The 19,160-nt window shown below is 33.8% G+C and overlaps 1 protein-coding gene across 1 annotated transcript in view; it reads left to right on the top strand.

The window, feature by feature from the left end:
- Positions 1-19,160, top strand: part of CUBN (cubilin) — a 282,752-nt gene that overhangs the window by 59,223 nt on the left and 204,369 nt on the right. Inside the window, exons 23-26 of the mRNA XM_031939914.1 lie at positions 9,109-9,301; positions 11,603-11,763; positions 14,153-14,334; positions 16,133-16,289. Of these exons, the coding sequence (XP_031795774.1) occupies positions 9,109-9,301; positions 11,603-11,763; positions 14,153-14,334; positions 16,133-16,289 (693 nt within the window). The remainder of the gene's footprint in view (positions 1-9,108; positions 9,302-11,602; positions 11,764-14,152; positions 14,335-16,132; positions 16,290-19,160) is intronic.

A 19,160-nucleotide genomic window follows, 5' to 3' on the forward strand; every position in this document is an offset into this window, starting at 1 on the left:
ATGAGCATACAAGGATTTTTAGCTTGCAAATTGATTTAGAAAGTCACATATCAATATTATCTATGTTTTACTGTGTTTTTAAAGCTTACTTTATTAGTTATTTCCTAAATACATTTTAATTTAGCTTGGGTCTCATAGGGAAGATGGCCTGCAGACATTATCTTAGTATTGTTAGTATTCCTGAAGTATAAATTTAATTATTGTATATCTTGGCTCAGAAATTTTCAATGACCCCTCATTGCAATTCAAATGAAGTCTAAACTCATTACCTTGGCTTTTCCTGGCCTTTTGTCATATTTTCTTGACTTTGTCTTCCATTATTCTCCTATATTTACAATAGAATTTAATCAAAAAGACCATTGACTGTTTGGTAAGCACACCCTATTTGCATTCTCATCTTCTCATCTCTGTTTATGATGGTCTCAAGGTCCAGAATTATTTGCCTTCTTCTTGTATCTCATTTTAAATAGAAAATAGAACTCGTGGAGGACATGATAGTGGAACAAGGAAAAAGCACTAAATTCTAGATCAGAGGCCCTGGATTTGAAACCCATATCTACTATTTATTCATTGGGTGACTTTGTACAAATTACATCAACTCTCAAGTCTTAGTTTCTCATCTATAAAACGAGGGATATTAGATAACATCCCTCTCCACTATAAATCCTGTGATTCCATATTTTGCAAACCTACTTATCCCTTAGGTCCCAGCTCAAATGTCATTCCCTTCATGAAGGGGAATGAAAGGCAAATGTCATGTGCATGACAAGAACTCAGTTTGGCTGAATCATAAAGTACAGGAAAGTGAATAATGTGTATTGAAGCTGAAAAGATAGATTGGAGTCAGGTTGTAAAGGACTTTATAAGCCAAATGGGAATTACATTATATTCTAGAGACAATAGGGAACCATTGAGGTTGATTGAGTAGTGGAATAACATGGTAAGATCTGAACATGTAGAAAAATACTTTAGCAGTTGTATGAAGGATGAATTGAAATGAGGAAAGAATTAAGGCAGGATCTTCAGTTGTTGTTGTTCAATGATCCTTCATTTTCAAAGAAGACCAATAAACAGACCAAAATCAGGGATGACATTTTGACTTGCATCTGTGAATTGGATTTTAGTTCAGAGAAGAAGTGAGGAGGTCTGTAAGTATGCCAGTGGCTGTCTGAATAAAGAATGAAATCATATTGGGAAATTATAGAGTTAAGATTTGGCAAATATTTGAATTTGTAAGGTAAAGGAGAACAAAGAATCAAGGGTGTTGTCATAGTTATAAACTTAGGATTTAAATTGGAAGAATGGTAGAAGGGTACATTAGGGGTGGGTGTGGATAATGAGTTCTGTTTTGAACATGCTGAATCAGACTTATTTCAGGGCATCTGGTTCAAGATCTCTGCTAGGCAATTGCTAATTTAATACTGAACCAGGGTAAGAGACTGTATTTATAGATTTGCTAGGCTCTATGTGGAAGTAATAATTAAATCCATAGAAGCTGATGATATTATTGAGAAAAAAAGTAGAGAGAGAAGAGGATCCAGGACAAAGGCTTGGAGGACACCCAGAGTTAGGAGGCAAGATATGGATGATGAATTAGGAAAGATTACTGAGAAGAATCAATGGGAAAATAGATAGGTAGAAACCTCAGAGATGAGAGAATATCTAGGAGGAGAGGGGAGTCAACAGGATTGAATGCCATGGAAATATCAAGGATAGGATGAAAAACAAGACTATCTTGTTTGGCATATATTGATAACTCTGGAGAGAAGAGTTTCATTTAGGTTATGTGGTCAAAAGAAAGATTGTAAAAAGTTGAAGAGTAACTGAGAGGAGAAATAATAGAGATAATCCAGCTTTTTCTAAGAATTAAAAATATAAAGAGAGATATAGTATATCCTGAAGGAATGGTAGGCTCCAGTGAAGGTTTGTTAAGGATGAGGGACTCTTGGACACGTCTGAAATCAGATTGCTATTGTTGTAATTTGTCCTTTGTTCACTAAGAGCACATGATGTCAGGGATGTGATGCCATGATATCCAAGTGAATTGGATTTTAGTGAGGGAGGGCTGTGCAAGGACTCCAGCCTCAGCCATCTGGGTCCAGTGGCAAGATATAAATCAAGACAACTGGAGATGGCCCTGGATGAAATGGGAAATCTTGGTCTTTTTAAGCTAAAGTCTTCAATAGATCTCAGTTTGATTAAAATAAGAAAAGAGCGAACTAATGGAAAGATTGAATATTAGAGATGGAAGATGAATTCAGGGGTAATCTTTTGCAGAAGACAAAAGGGAAAGGGATCAATGCATATGTCACCTCATATTCAGAGATTGGAGGAAAGGAAAGAATGAGTGGTGGATGATAGCAAGGGTTTTGACATTGCTGTGACAAGGAGAAGAAGGAGATCTCAGCAAGGGATCTCGATTTTATCAGTAAAGTATCAATTGAGAGATTTGACTGATTACATGACAAATTATTTTCTAACCTCCCATATGATAGTCAGATAATCCTTTTATTTTTCCCCAATTAACACCTTATAACAGTATAATGTTCCAAACTTCCTCTCTTTCCCCCAAGCCTTCCATAGTTGGGTGTAAGCAGTCAGCATGTTCTATGACTTCTTTCAGGGTGAAGATGGTGAGAATAGAGGCTTGTGGTCAGGTTAAGAGTGAGGGATTATAGTAAAAGGCAGTGGGAGATTAAGGAAATAAGGCTGGAAAGAAGAGTCCAGTCACTAGCAGCAGTCAGTAAAGATGTCCAGCATCAGGACAAAGGGCATTTTGTTCACGATACAGCAGGAATTATGTGGGGAATTATGAAGTGTAAGAAGATTAGAAAGGTGCACTTGTAGGGCAGCTAGGTGGCAAATAGATAGAGCACCAGCCCTGAAGTCAGGAAGACTCAAGTTCAAATCTGGTCTCAGACACTTAACGCTTCCTAGCTGTGTGTGACCCTGGGCTAGTTATTTAATCCCAATCGTTTTAGAAAAAAAAAAAAAAGTTGCACTTGTATGTGTATGTGGGGGGGTGGGTGAGAGGGAGTTTATTGAGTTGGAAGGTGAGCAAGCTGGTTATTTAGGAAGATAACTGAGAGCTTAATGGAAAGAGGATTGACCTGGGGAGAAAGACTTCGGACAGTCATTCTGGGTCTCAGATACCTCATCTGTGAATTGAGGGACTTGGACTATGTGTCTTTAAGGTCCTTCCTGTGATTTCTTTCAGTTCTAAAATTTTGTAACCCTTTGATAGCTTCTAGAACAAGAGAAACAATGGCGGCTTTACTAGGAGCCACTGCTCTCCATGTAAGACTCAAACACTGAGTCCCTAGGACATCAGTTTACTCCAGATTTAGATATATTTTCTTTAATGGATATTTTGTTCCTTGATTTTCATTGTAGCTAACATTAGTAAAAATGCCCAAACCTGTTAAGGCAGTTTTCTTCCTTTCTCCCCTTGGCTTTTGGAACTTTGTGCCTCTGTTTTGGGAAAAATTCTAGTTTTGGATTCAGATGGTTTTCATCCAAGTGAAACTTTTTCCAAAAAATCCCCTCAAAACCACACAAATCATTTCCTTACTTTGAACTTTGCCATTTAAAACAGAGCAAATTAGTGTTCCTCCTCCTTCCCCTCAACATCCTATAACTCTAATATTAAATTATCACATTTTACAAAGATCATGTGACAAGACAATTGTGTACCCATCCTGCAAATGCTCTATTAGTTTTCTTTACTGGATCAGTATTTGGGAAATTAAACCACACCATGGAACATGCATTTAAGTTGCAGCTGAACCACATTCCTTTAGATCCTTGAATGCATAGTTCTTGTTTTGGAAGGGACAATGAGTTCTTTAAGACTCCATTAATCTGGAAAGACTTTGAGTAAGGACCCAGAGATGGATTGTGGATAACATCTGAAAGCCATCCTGGCTAAGTGTGGACAGGACCATTAAAACAAGGCTGACCACCAGACGTTGAATTTTCTTCAGAGATGTCTCTTATGAAGTATCTCACGAAGACCAATTACTAAGGTTTATAGTCTTCAGTAGCAGAATGAATATTAAAGAAACCATAGGTCTTTGAAGTGTTGACATATAATGAGTTTCACTAAACATATTAATTTTAAACTAATTAAAGACTGACCAAAATACTGTAAAAATCATCAAAAACACAGCCATTGAATCCAAGACTTTTGTTGTTCTTACCAATTAATGGAGGAGAGTTTTCATTTCTGATTTTATTGTGTGATACTGTAAGCAAGGCAAAGGTAATCATGGAATTTTATGTTCCATTAAAATACTATAGAACTAAAGGAAAGGGAATACTGATAAAAATGCCTCCTTCCTGTTGTTGCATTTTGATATCATAGTATTTTGGAATATGAATTGTACTTTTTTCCCTCCAAACACACATTTCCATGATAACAAAGAGAAAAAAAAAGATTCACTTGGATTTCTTTTTAGGTTCACCATATGATTTCCTTTAGTTTAACATGATTTTACTTTAGATACAGAGTGTATGGGTACTTTCTAATTTTTATAATTGCAAAAATCAAGCAGTTCAGTAGACTTACAAAGGTGCTTAGTATTACTATAAATCTAAGTCTAAATAACTCAAATTTGCTAACATCTATCTAACATTTCTTTAATATGGCTTAATTTAAAATTTTAAGTTAATAATATTTGAGATGTCTGAAAATGTGTTTTTATAATGCAATTATTTCTGTTAATAGAGAATCAATTGCAAATTCATGAAGGTATAGAAGTATATTTTATATATATATATACATGTAATCTATACAGTGTATATAAATAAGTTACAGTAACATAATGTATTATATACTTTTTGAATTTGCTGCCTTGTCATGGTAGAGAGGCTTGTATCACTCAAGGAAATCATGAATTATATATACTATGCAGGGTTACTCAAGATGGACAGGTCATAATGGAGAGTTCTGATGAAAGTTGATCCAATGGAAAAGGAAATGGCAAACCGCTGTGGTATTTTGCCAAGAAAATCTCATAGACAGTATTAGAATGATAAAAACAAATCAGAATATGGGTCCTTTACTCCAGAGGTTGTCCAATTCTGGGGAAGAATGGAAGGAAAACTCTGTACCTCTGGTACTAATGAAGCAGCTGGACCAGAGCTGTAAGGAAGCTCAGCTGTGAATACATCTAGTGCTGAAAGGAAAATTCAATGCATAAAGACCAACATTGTATAGAAACCTAGAATGTAAGATCTACAAATCAAGGTAAGCTGAATATGGTCAAACAAGAGACAGAAAATTAAACATCACTATCTTGGATGTCAGTGAACTTAAATGGACAGGAATAGATAAATTTAATTCAGCTGATTACTACATATACTACTGGGGGCAAGAATACTTTAGAAGACATGGAGTAGTCATCATAATCAATAAAAGTGTGAGAAAAGCAGTATTAGATTATAATCTAAAAATGATAGAATAAGACGTGTTCAAATCCAAGGCAAACTGTTCAGTGACACAGTAACACAACTGATGCCAAAGAAGCCAAAGTTAGTCAGTTCCATGAAGACCTATAACATCTTCTAGAGAGAGCACCAAAAAATAATGTCACATTCATCATAGAAGATTGGAATGCTTAATTAGGAATTGGAATAATAAGCAAGTTTGATCTTCGAGTGCAAAATGGGCAGAAACTAATAGAGTTTGGTCAAAATAATTTACTGGTCATAGCAAACCCTTTTGTCAGCAACCCAAAGGGAACTCTACGCATGGATATTTCCTGATGCTTAAAGCTGGAATCACATTGATTATATATTATGCAGCAAAAAGTAGAGAATCTCTGTAGCCAGTTAAAACAATACATGGAGCTGACTGTGACTAGGATCATGAGCTTCTTATTGTAAAATTCAGAGTTAAATTGGAGAAAATAAGAAAAACCATCAGACTGTATAAGTATGACTTAAATAACATCCCTTTATGAATATTAAGTAGAAGTGGTAAAGAGATTTAAAGGATTAGATCTGATATATAGAGTACTTGAACAACTATGGATAGAGGCTTGCAATGTTGTACAGGAGGCAGCAAAAAAAAATCCCAAAGAAAAAGAAGAAAGCAAAATGGCTGCTTGATGAGAAATGGGTATGGAAAGAAGGGAGGTGAAAGATAAAGGAAAATGAAGGAAAGCTACATCCAACTAGAAACAGAATTCCAGAATATAGCAAGAAGAGATAAGAAGTTTTTTTAAGTGAACAAAATAAAGAAATAGAAGAAAACAACAGAATGGGAAAGATAAGAGATTTCTTTCAGAAAATTAGACTTATCAAGGGAAGATTTCATGTAAAAATGGACATGATAAAAGACAAAAATAGTTGGAACTTAACAGAAATAGAAGAGATGAAGAAGTGGCAAGAATATATAGAAGAATTAGACACGGAAGATCTTAACCTCACTGATAACCATGATGGTATTATTATTGGACTAGAACTGTACATCCTGGAGAATTAAGATAAGTGGGTCTTAGGAAGCATTGCTAATAATGAGCTTAGTGGAGGTAATGGAATTTCATCTGTGCTATTTAAAATACTAAAAGATGATGCTGATAAAATGCTGCCCTCAATATGTCAGGAAATTTAGAAAACAAAAGTGACCACAGGACTGGAAAATACCAGTCATGTGCCCCAGTTCTAAAGAAAGACAATGCTAAAGAATTAACAATCAAGCTTATTTCACATGCCAGCAGGTTATGCTTAAGGTTTTAGAAATATACACACTGGGAATTACCAGAAGAGCAGGCTAGTTTTTGAAGAAATAGGGGAATTAGTGACCAAATTGTCAATATTCACTAGATTATGGAGAAATCAAGAAGTTCCAGGAAAAAATCTACTTTTGCTTCATTAATTACACTAAAGCCTTTGTCTGTGTGGATCACAACAAAATGTGACAAATCTTCAAAAAGATCATCTTCTTTGTTTCCTGAGGAACCTGTATATTATTCAAGAAGCAACAGTTATAATTGAACATGGAACAGTTGATTAGTTTAAGATTGGGAAAATGAGCACATCAGGGTTGTATGTTGTCACCTTATTTATTTAACTTACTTCCTGAGGGTATCTTGTGAAATGCCAACCTGGATGAATCAAAAACCAGAATTAATGAAATGCCAACAATCTCAGATATGCAGACAATCCCACGCTGATGTCAGAAAGTGAAGAAGAATTAAGAAACCCTTGATGAGAGTGAAAAAGGAGTGTATAAAAGTTGGCTTGAAGCTTACCCTTAAAAAACCAAGATCTTGGCAACTGGTCCTAACACTTCCTGACAAATAGAGGGAGAAGAAATGGAAGCAGGGTCAGATTTTATATTCTTGGGTTCGAAGATGACTGCAGATGGGGACTGCAGCCACAAAATTAAAAGACACTAACTCCTTGGAAGGAAAGCTACGGCAAATCTGGACATTGCCTTGCTGTCAAAGATTGAATAGTCAAAGGTAGAGTTTTCTGGTTATTTGTATGAACTGAACGTCACAGAATCAACATTTGAATTGTGGTGTTGGAGAAGAGTTTCCTTGGAAGGCAAGGAGATCAAATCAGTCAATACTTTAAAAAAATTAATTCAGCATACTCATTGGAAAAACAAATACAGAAGTCTAAATTTAAATGCTTTGGCTCCAGATTAAGAAGATAGTACTGTTGATTACGATAATTTCCCTTAGTTCCACTCTTCCCTTTAAAGTTCATCTTCCCTCCTGTTGTCAGAATGATTATCCTCTCTGTTAATCTTATTGTGATACTTCTCTGTTCAAAAATTGCCTTTGATTTACTATTTCTCTTCAAGTAAAACTCAAATTTCTTTTCTTGGCATTCCGTTTCTCCCATAATCTGGCAGCATTCTTCCTTTCCAGTGTTATTGCATATTATTACTCTCTTTGCATTCTAAATTCAGACTAACCAGTATAGTTTCTATCTCCAAAATATATCATGTAATCAATCTCCTATCATCTGTTCCCTCTGCCTGAAATATCTTCCATTCATTATTATTTTCTAGCCTATCATTATAGCTCATTTCAAAGCTGCCTCCTCCTGTAAGTTTTCCCTGATTGCCTTGGTCAGTTTCTTTTAGATTCTTTTTTTAACTGATTGTCCAATGATTCATTACATCATATGTGTGTATCTATGTGTGTATGTGTGTATACATATATATATACACAATATATATGTATATATGTCTCATCCCTGAGGGTAGAATCATGACTTATCTAAAAGTTACATCTTCTAGTAAAAAACAGTGCTCCCTAGTAATTGCTGAATAATGATAATGATCTTAACTTATTATAATTTATTGGCTGAGGATTCAACCAATTAACTATACTGAAAGTGATACCTACAATAACCTATCACACCTATAACAAATTTTAAATGTTTTTATGATGTTATCACATCAAATTCTCAGACTATCTAAGCTGTATTGAATGAGAAAAGTTTTTGAAATATAAAAACCTAGTAGAAGTTATTAGAATCATGAGGGAAGAAGAAGAGAAGCATTTCATCCCTGTTGTCCTGTTTAGTACTGAGTTTTACTAAAGATGCATTCAATTAACTTGTAGAAGATAAAGTTAACAACTTAATACTTTTGTTCAATTATAAAATGTAATTCTTTTTTCTACCTGTTAAATAATCCTTAGATCATCAAATATAAAAAATAAAATATTAATTTGTCCTAGACTAATTTCTATTAAATGATGAAAATGTGGACTATAATAGTAATAATTAGAAAAATAGCAATAATCATCACCACAACATGGGATAGTGGCAATGAAATTGGACTTGGAGTAAGAAACAGCTGACATTGAATCTTGCCTCCAATACTTAATAATTTTATGATCATGTCACACTTTTTAAAATTTCAGTTTCCTCATCTATAAAATGGTGGGAGGAGGGATATCTGTCCTTTCTACTTCATAGGACTATTATAAGGATAAAATGATATAATTTATGTTTACTAGTTTCTAAATATTAAAACTATGCACAAATGTTAACCATTATAATCCAAATATTTTTAAGTAATGGGTCATATTTTTGGTGCCTTTATGTTTTTTAATTCCGGTGACTTCTCTTTTCTTTCCATAGCATGCTTAGAAGACTATACAAGTCAATTTGGTTTTCTATACTCTCCTAACTTCCCCAGTAACTATCCCAACAATGCGGAATGCATTTATACAATCTCAGTGGAAAGAGGACATCAGATTGCATTGAACTTTGCCAACTTTTCCTTGGAGGATCCGATAGGTCTAGTTTGTATTGCAGACTATGTGGAAGTCAAGTAAGCATCTTTTCTTTAATCATTATAATTTATTATCAAATGGAAAAATTTGCCTTCTGCAACTATATAAAACTATATAAAAATTATAAGATATATTATAGGGCTTGTCCATTAAATTCCAGCATAAAAGACAGTTTATGAAGATGTCATCCTCCTAGCTGATTCTCTTGCAATATCTTCTTGCACTTTTGATAGTTCAGAAATGAATTTTAATTTTTTCCCAGAATCAATGGATAAACCATTATACTCATATGAACTTCATTTTATTTTTGGAGAACCCACTCCATTTTTAGACATTCCATCCCACTTTCTATTTCATTAAGAGGTTAAAGATAATGACAATGTGAATTTCAGAGTCTCAAGTATAGTTTAATTTCTGTTGAAATTAAAACATACACACATCAGCCCATACAACCTCAGCACAAAGCATGTATTTTTTTATTTTTTCTGTCTGGAAGTTTCAAGATAATTTTTTAAAGCTTTTGATATTATCAGCACATTCATAGGGTTCACTCTCAAAAGAATATATTATTCCTCTAGAGCTTTATAGAGCAATGGTATTTAGTTGAAGTTTAGTTTAAGTTAGGCATTTTTAAAAACCAAGTGAATCTCAATTCATATGAGTTTATACTTTATCAATAAGTAATGAAGTATGTTGTATCATATTTTTGGTGAAATTCTGTTTTTCAGTTCTGGTGACTGCTCTCTTTTTTTTCAGAGACATGCTTGGGAGACTATACAACTCCATTTGGAAAAAGCCTGATGCAAAATATTTTAAAAGAAATTCCATTTTAGTACTTTCCAGTATACTCTAGTTGAAAGAAATAACATGACTTATATTTCTAAATAAAATGCTAAAATGTATTAAATGATTAATTGGCATAGGCCTGTGGGAGACTATGAAAATAAATATCCACTATTTGTCCCTGAAATATAAGATTATAGGATCTAGAGTTGGAAGAACTATCAGATAATAATTAGTTCAGTTCCCTCATTTTACAGATGAGGAGACCAAGAAAAAGGAAGAAAGATGATTTGACCAAAATCACATAGGTAATTAGCATCAGAGACCAGTTTTGGTTGCAGATTTTCTGACTCCAGGACCATGATTCTTTCTAGTGAAGAAATAAATTTAGAATCACATGACCTGTATTCCAATTTCAACTAGATACCATTGTTTTTTAAAGATCTAGTGGTATAAATGTATTTTTGGGTTAATGACTCCTACAAATGTGTTGATAATATTTACTTCCTGGGTAAATTTAGTCAAGTCATTGAATTAGCTCTCTGAATGTCGGTTCTTTCATTTAGAATGTGGGAATGATAATATTAATATTAGCTACTTTTAGGGGTTATTGAGAAGAAAGAATTTTGCAAAGCATGAACTCCTCTGTAACTGTGAGCTCTCATCACTTAATTTTTATTATTTTTTATTAATTGAATCTATAGATTAAAAATATTCTGAGGTTAAACTATACTTAAGAGCCTGTAAGTATCAATTAAGCCATTCTTTTTAAATTTTTTTACTAAAGACGAATCAAAAATAATGTGGTTTAATAATGAATGACACATTTCATATTGAAAAATAAATTGGATTCTTTTAATTCAATTAATTATGGTGTAATATGTCACTTTTAGTTATTTCATAAATAAATAAGAACTCTTCCAAATCTCTACCAAGTCTAGCTCCAAGATTCTTCATTTTTATTTGTTAAATGTATGGTATTAGTCAATTCTGAAACTGAAAATATATGTCCAGACATCAACCAGTGAACAAAAAAGATTTTTATAACTTTTTTGATCCTGCAAGCACTTTCATAAGTCTACTTCCTCTACTTTTAATTACTTAATATGTGTCTTTTCCAAATGAATGAACATAGTTATTTTTTTTTTATGTATTCCTTGTAGAAGAGTATTCCGCTATATGAGTGCACTGCAATCTGCATAGCTATTCCCCAACTGTGGGTCCTTGGGGATATAATTAGTTAACTAAAGGTTTTGTTTTCAGAGAGTAAAAATGAAGCACATCATATCCATTTGAAGTTGATTATGATTTGGGATGGAGGTGCATAAAATTCATTTGCTAAATATTTTTGTTACTACTTATTAACTTATTTTTATATTATTAGTTGGGCAAAACTGAAATTGTGCTATTATGTATAGTTTTATTATGCTAGAGGCTCATGAGAGCACTGATAGAAACACATTTGTTTGCAACCACAGCCTGTAAATCTATATAAAATATTTAAATAGCAATATTAATAGTCCAATTGAAATGATTATTCCTGTATCTGATTGTAGAGATGGAGGCCATGAAAACTCACTGTCCCTGGGAAAACATTGTGGAACAGATAAACCTCCAATGATAATCTCCCATAGTAACAAATTGTGGATAAAATTTAAGAGTGACTCTTTTGAAACACATTCTGGATTCTTTGCTTATTGGGATGCATCATTAACAGGTAAAATATGAGCAGGCATTCCTCATGGAAAACGAAAATCAGTTATCCATTGGATCTATATGTATTTTGTTTATGTCTTATCTACTTCTTACTGCTGAATAAACTAGTACATAGAGACTCAACAATGGGAGCAAAGACTCCAGTATTCAGGGAAATAGAACTAATTGAGGGTCAGCAGCAAAGTGAAATGATGTAGGTTGATAGCATTAGTTAATTGAATTTCATTTTTTTAACTTTGGTCTAAAAAATTAATTTATCATTTTTTCTTTTCCACTAATGAGGATAAATTTTCTAACTTTGATGGAAGAAGAAGATATCTGCAGATAAGCCCCAAAATGGAATGAAGTTAGATAGATCATATTAGGTTTACATCTCATGCCTCACTAATAGACAAAATGTCTAACCCCAACATTTAGTTGTCTATGATAGTCTGTACTCGCTTAAAGCAAGAACTTGGATTCAGAAAGACCCGAGTTCAAATTAGCAGAAGAAAAGTTTCAAAGATGAAATGAGAAAGAAAATAACTTGTGAAGATGATGAAGAGAATAATTACCTGTACCATGTGTTTGGAGAATAGGAAAAACAATTCAATATATCTATTTACTTAATAATTCAATAGACTTATTAAGTCCTCTACTAACATGGACCAGAAATGATATTAAGTACTGTGCATAAAAAGAGAAATGAAATATGACTAATCTTTATTTAGGTTAAATTTTAAAAAAAGTTTAAAAAGTGCCATCAAAAAAGTGGTTAATAGATAAAATAGATAATAATTAATTATTAATTGTTATTAATAGATAAAAATAGATATTGACATTGTATGCAATGAGTAATAACAATTTCAATTACTGTACTACTCCATATTATGTTTTGAAAGTTATTGGCATCTTAAGCAAAATTCTGGAATATCTTATTAAGATTATTTATAGTTTGTTAGGATTCCAAAGGGAAGAAATAACCATGGCTTCATTAAGAATAGCTCCCTTTTAATTAACCTAATTTTCTTTTTTTAGAGGTAAATCAAGGGACTGCTGTAGATTGTTTATGTAAATCTCAGTAAATCATTAGGGGAAATTTCTCATGTTTTTCCTTTATTTTGGATAAGATGAAAAGATATAAGGCATACGATAGTAAAATAGTTGAATACCGAGCTGATTGAATTACAAGATGCAAAAATGATCATAATTGGGTGAATCTCAAGGTGAAAGATTATGTCTGTTAAAGTATCCCATGGATCTTTCCTTGAGCCTAGTTTCTTCAACATTTTTATCAGTGACTTTGATCAAGGTATAGATGATATTCTTGTCATATTTCCAAATATCATGAACCTAGAAAGGCTAGCTTATACAGCATATGAATCAGAAGCCCAAAGATTTCAAAGTGTTAAATTTGGAAGCTGATCAAATAAGATGTAACTTTTGTAAAATGATAGTTTTCAACATCCACCTTTATAAAACCTCACGTTCCAAATTTATCCCTTCCCTCCCCAGACAATAAGCAATTCAATATAGATCAAGTGTGCGATTCTAAACATATTTCCACATTTGACAAATGTGGAAATATGTTTAGAATCGCACACTTGATGGTTATTGTTTTGGATTAGAAGTTACATCTTATTTGCTCAAGAAAATAAGATGTAACTTCTAATCCAAACCAATAACCATTTATTAAGCACCTACTATGTACTGGGCTCTGGATTAAGAGCTGAGCATATAATTAATAAAAAGAAAGAGCCTCTCCTCTGAAGGAGCTTTTTTTTTTGGGGGGGGGGAGAAGGGAAGAGACAGTAACAAAAGGAGGTAGTAAAAGGAGAGAGGACACAGGGATATCAGGTGGTATCTTGATCAGGGAGTTAAAACCTGGTAGAGCAGCAGATACAAGGTAGGGTGAGTTGAATCCAATTACTGCACTCAATTAAGGAAGACTTTGGAGGAGCTTTATAAAACTTCAATTAAAAATGTTAGAAAAACATCCCAGCAGGTATCACTATCCAAAAAATTTGGATGGGCTACATGAGATTCCCTCATCTCATACATCTTGTTCTTCAATCCTTTCACATGATGTCCAAGTTAAGAGACTTTATAGATAATCTAGACTTACTTGGACTTGACCCAGTCCCTTTTGTCATACCCCAACCAATGACAGACATTATGGGATCATGATTTTGGACTTTTGCCTTAGTGAAAGCAGGGCGTTCCTGACAGAGTTGGGAGGGTAGGATTATAGACACCTTGGGACCCCTTTGGAGCTTGCACCCAGGTGATCAGTGGCCTTTTGTGTACTTCTCTGTTTGAAGGAGACAGGGTAGAAACCTCTGACTTTGAGGAAAGGATGAACTTTTTCCTAAAGAAGAAAAATAATTTTTTTTGTCTGTTTTTCCCCATAGGCTGTGGTGGAAATCTCACTACTCCAGTTGGCACCTTCATGTCTCCTAACTATCCAATGCCTTACTACCACAATTCTGAATGTTTCTGGTTGCTGAAGTCCAGCAGAGGCAGCCAGTTTGAACTCACGTTTCAAAAATTCCACCTAGAGAGTCATCCCAATTGCAGTTCAGATTATTTGGCTGTATGTATAGTATTTAATTTCACTATCTATCCTTCCTTCTCACCCTGGATCCACAATGCGTCTATTTCTTTGATTTTTAAGGTTTAGAAAAATGCTCTTTTCTATGAAGACAAAATATATTCTCATATGTAATTAAGTTATACACACATACACACAAATGAGACTTTCTAATGAGGGGTATGAATGGGTACTTGTGTTAAGAGAACCAGGATTTCTTGACATTTCCATCCACTGCTAGAAGTAGTAATTGTTCTCTACCTTAGTAAATAATTTCATGAGATGCTGTGACTGAAAAAAAAATCATCACCTACTGTTCTACCTGATGACTCTTGGAATTTAAACCGCTACTTAGATTAAAGATATCCATTTTGTTGCCAAGCCCATACTTGAAACCTTTCCAGCCTGGCAGGACCTGAGAAGGTTTATCACCCTCTGTGGTACAATCTTTGAATGCAGGATAATCTCTCCTGCCAGAGGATTCATCAGAGTAACCTTTCAGTAGAAATTTGTATAAAATGGATGTAAAATTTCTCTGGTGTTCCAAAGATTGTAGATACATAAAAAATAATTTTAGGATTAAAAGTGATAACATTCCATAGTGTCTGTATGTATTTGCTATGGATAAATACCAGTAATTTGGACAACTTGGGGCAAATGAAAAGCAAAAACTACTGTTTCATGAACAAAGCTTGTGTTTTACTAGCAAAGTGACTGACTACCATCATAAATGTCAATAATCAAAATTTGAAAAATTCCAAAGTTTTGATGATATTAATGATTATCTTTTAAATTTTGGTTCTGCTCTAATATAAGTAACCTTAAAATAAAAGACAGACAGACATTCAAACATAAAAAGATAGTTAGATAAAGCATTTGTTAGGGATTCATTATATACCAAGTATTGTGCTAAACACTGAGCATACAAACATAAGCATAAGAAAGGAAGGATGGAAGGAAAGAAGGAAGGAAGGAAGGAAGGAAGGAAGAAAGAAAGGAAGGCAGGCCCTAACTTCTTAGAATTTATATTTTAGAGGAGGAAAACAACACTGAAATGAGAACTGAAGAGGGGAGGCTGATGCTTATGGGAGGGTAAGATATCAAGTTCAGAGTCAGGAGTAGAAGAGTAGGAGAGAAGTGAGATGCATCTGGCCCCAAAACTCCCTCAAAAGTTGGTTCACAGTTTGTATTCACCCAGGACATAAGGGACTTGTATCTCCAGGGTGAAGGGGAAATTAGGGTCGAGATGGAAAAATCTAGAGATTCAAATAATCAGACAAGCCAACAAAATAAATTAAAGAGCACATATAAAAACTCCACATAGTTAGTTGGTTTAAAAGTATGCTTGCTAACCTTAACAAAATAATAATAAAGTCGTGCCTTTTGTTTTCAGGTCCTTTTCTAATCCCCTAGTTCTGCCTTTTATTTTAGGCAGTATTTTGCTATATTTCATTGCTGTTAGCCCTTAATGACTAATTTTATGCTTAATCACTTTATTAAATTTCTTTTAAATTAGAGTTTGACCTCAAGTTTGCAAGCTTCCTACTATAGACATCTACCTCCATCTACTTTCCATCTGCTGATTTTTAGGATCATAATTTTTTTTCTCTTCCCCCCTTTCCTTCTCCTATTCTTCCCTGCCCCATTTTTCTCTCTCTTCCCCAGGAATCTTCTTACAGAGTGTTCTTTTTTTCTTCCTTGACCCCATCTTATTTGTACCTTTGCACAGATGTGACAAGGGTCCTATTTGTGTCCAGAATCTGCCACTATTGAAAACATTTTTTTATTTTTTTATTTTTAGGTCTATGATGGTCTGACTGAAGATGCTAATCTCCTAGCCAAGCTTTGTGGAAATGAGATACCCCCACTGATTCGTTCCAGTGGAGATAGCATGTTCATAAAACTGCGAACAGATGAAAAGCAGGAGGGTGGTGGTTTCCTGGCCGAATATGCTCAGAGTAAGTACCAGGAGTTGGGTGCTAGAGTGGGTGATGAAAAAGCACCTCCTTGCGCTACAATGAGATAGAAACGAGCCATTCAGGGTAATGCCCTGGGTCCGCTTATCCTCTCAGTTATGGGGTGATATGAGATTGGCCTGATTTGGGAATAAAATGCTCATTCAACAAGTTAAATCCCATAAAATTAAGGAACATTCTTTGCCAAGGTTTTACATATGGGCAGGATAATAGGATTGTACATACTGGAAGGGATCCTTGAGAGCATCTAGTCCAACCTTCTCATTTTACAAAGAAAGAAACTGGGTCCCATAGAGGTTCTGTTTCTGTCAGGATCAAACAGTGACAGAGGCAAGGATTTGAACCCATTTTGTTTGTTTATAAATATTCTGTTTTTCTCCAATATCTTACCAAAGAGGATCATTTTAATAATTTTAAATATTTTTTTCTTATGGCTTCAGTGCTAAAATCTCTGATTTTATGTTTCATTAACGATTCAAAGGATTACAGATATCCACAAAACCTTAGAGCTGTTTAATTTAACAAAATTTAAAACTGTACTAAAACTTTTGGGACAACCTATACTTTCTAGAGATCTGTATTTTCTCTGGTGTGTGTTATTTAAAACAAATACATTTCATTTAGAGACCTATTTATTGAAACTATCCTACAAAGATTTTATCTGTACTTCCCAGAATTACTATAATTATAACAATCATATCCTTGATTGTCAGAAGCAACACTTCTTGAGCTTTTTTGAGTACATTTTAAGTTCTTTGGAGTAAGATTTATTGAAGAAGCCCACGATTTAAAATCATTCAGGGGATCACATGTATTTTTATGACTGTGTCTTGAAAACTGAATTGAAGGTTTAAAGAAAAAAATCATTTAAGACTTCAAATAAGTCTAACTCAAAACTCCATAAAAAACTTGAAAGACAATCCCTCTCTAACTGGTCTTCATGGTTGCTTCTAAATCTGAAAGAAATGATCACACTGATTCTGGGAACTCTGGAAAATGCAGATAAGACAAGCCATGGAAATTCAAGTTCGTTAACATCCAGGAAAATTGTGTCTTCTTTTCATTTTGACTGAATCACTTAATCCTTCTATAGAAATCACATTTGCTTTTAATATTTTCTCTAGCCCTCTGAAGGCTACCAATTTGATGATGCTATTCATGTAGAAAAGGGCTAAAAAAAGAAAAATGAATCACAAGGATCTACTTCTGGATTTATCTTAATTATAGAAATATGAATTAAATGTAAATTCCTGACTACTCTGAAAGCCCTTACTTTTTGTGTTCTATACCAACTATACAAGATACAGAGGAATAGTCTGAAAAGAAATTACATTTATGCCAACCCCAGATTCCTCCAATGTAAAGAAAATCTTAAGCACTGATTATTTGTGTCCTATACTCCCACTGAACAGCACTTTGTATCATAGACAGATACTGTATTATGGCAGAGTCTTCCCCAGTTATTTCAAGAAAAAAACCTTGGATGGATACCCTGATGGACTTGTATTATTCTAAATTCCAGTTGATTATAGCTTACATTATAAGAAGATTTTATAAACTTTAACACTAATAAAGTGCTATGGACCGATAATATGGACTGCTCACTTAGCAGCTAGAAATAATCTTATCTAAAAATGAAATTGTAAGTCACTTACAATATCTGATATCTGAAATGTAAGTTCTTCAGAAAATCTTCTTGGAGTTTTAAAAGTTCTATTGAATATGTGAATTTTTAGACATCATATTCCTATAGCAGTAGGGACTAGGTTGATTCTGAGGTACTTTTGAACCCTGGGTTTTAACTGTATCCTGATAAAATTTAATTTTACAAGCAAACAAATAATTTTTCCTATTTCTATATCATCCTGTGACAACTGTAAACTTCAAGGTGAACTGCCCTACTCATTTTGTGGGTATCTCTCTGTAGTTACTCATCATACTGGTCATTCAAAATCCATTTTCCCTCTGTCATTTGATTTGACTCTAATCCTATATATGCACCAAATCATTATCCATCTAAGGACTGAACAGGGAAGAACAGAGATAACCATTCATTTTTATGTAGGTGATAGTTTCTGGATAGCAAATTCTGGGCATGTCAGCAAGAAAAATTAATACAATTTGCTATCTGAATTTGAAAGTGTTTAAAGAAAAGGGGTTTTGTAATATGAAAGGAAGACAAGTTCAAGTTCAGTCAATAAGGACACATTTTGTCCCTTGCATTTTTTTGTGTTTATCCATCAGCCAGCTGAGCACACACAAATCACATATTTAATAGTAATGAACTAAAAATGATTCTTTCACCTAAAAAATAAAATCCCAAATTGCAGATTCTTTGGCTGCAGAGCTTTGGCCCAAATAGATTTTAACAGGAATGGTTGAGGGACTTCTCAGAAATGATGATTTTAGAAAAGTGACAATCATTTCTGATAATCGACTTCCATGTCCCTAATTTCCCAGGACATCCAAACCCATTGATGGAGCCTCAGGCACTAATATTAGAAAAGCAGGGCTCTGTTGAGAGTGCATACAGTTTGAACAATGAAAACATGCCATTACTCTATTTAATTCTGATAATTAAGAGAAGAAGGGAAAAACCCCTTGGAAAAATAATATAATATATGTGGTTTGGCCAAATCTAAGCAACTCAGCAGAACCTGAAATATGTCCTATGTCACTCTAGCATCCATGGTTTGCTGAAGTCTTAATTTAAAAACAAAGCAAATTCTGGATTGGAATATACTGTTTGCTGTTTCTTTATTTTCTTTTGTGCATTTTCTTCCCTCTCATTTTTTGCTATTCTGCTTGATAACTAAAAAGATGAATTATTCCCTTATTGTGAATTTTACACTG

Source organism: Sarcophilus harrisii, chromosome 5, assembly GCF_902635505.1.
Source record: "Sarcophilus harrisii chromosome 5, mSarHar1.11, whole genome shotgun sequence".
In the NCBI taxonomy this organism is placed as follows: Eukaryota; Metazoa; Chordata; class Mammalia; order Dasyuromorphia; family Dasyuridae; genus Sarcophilus; species Sarcophilus harrisii.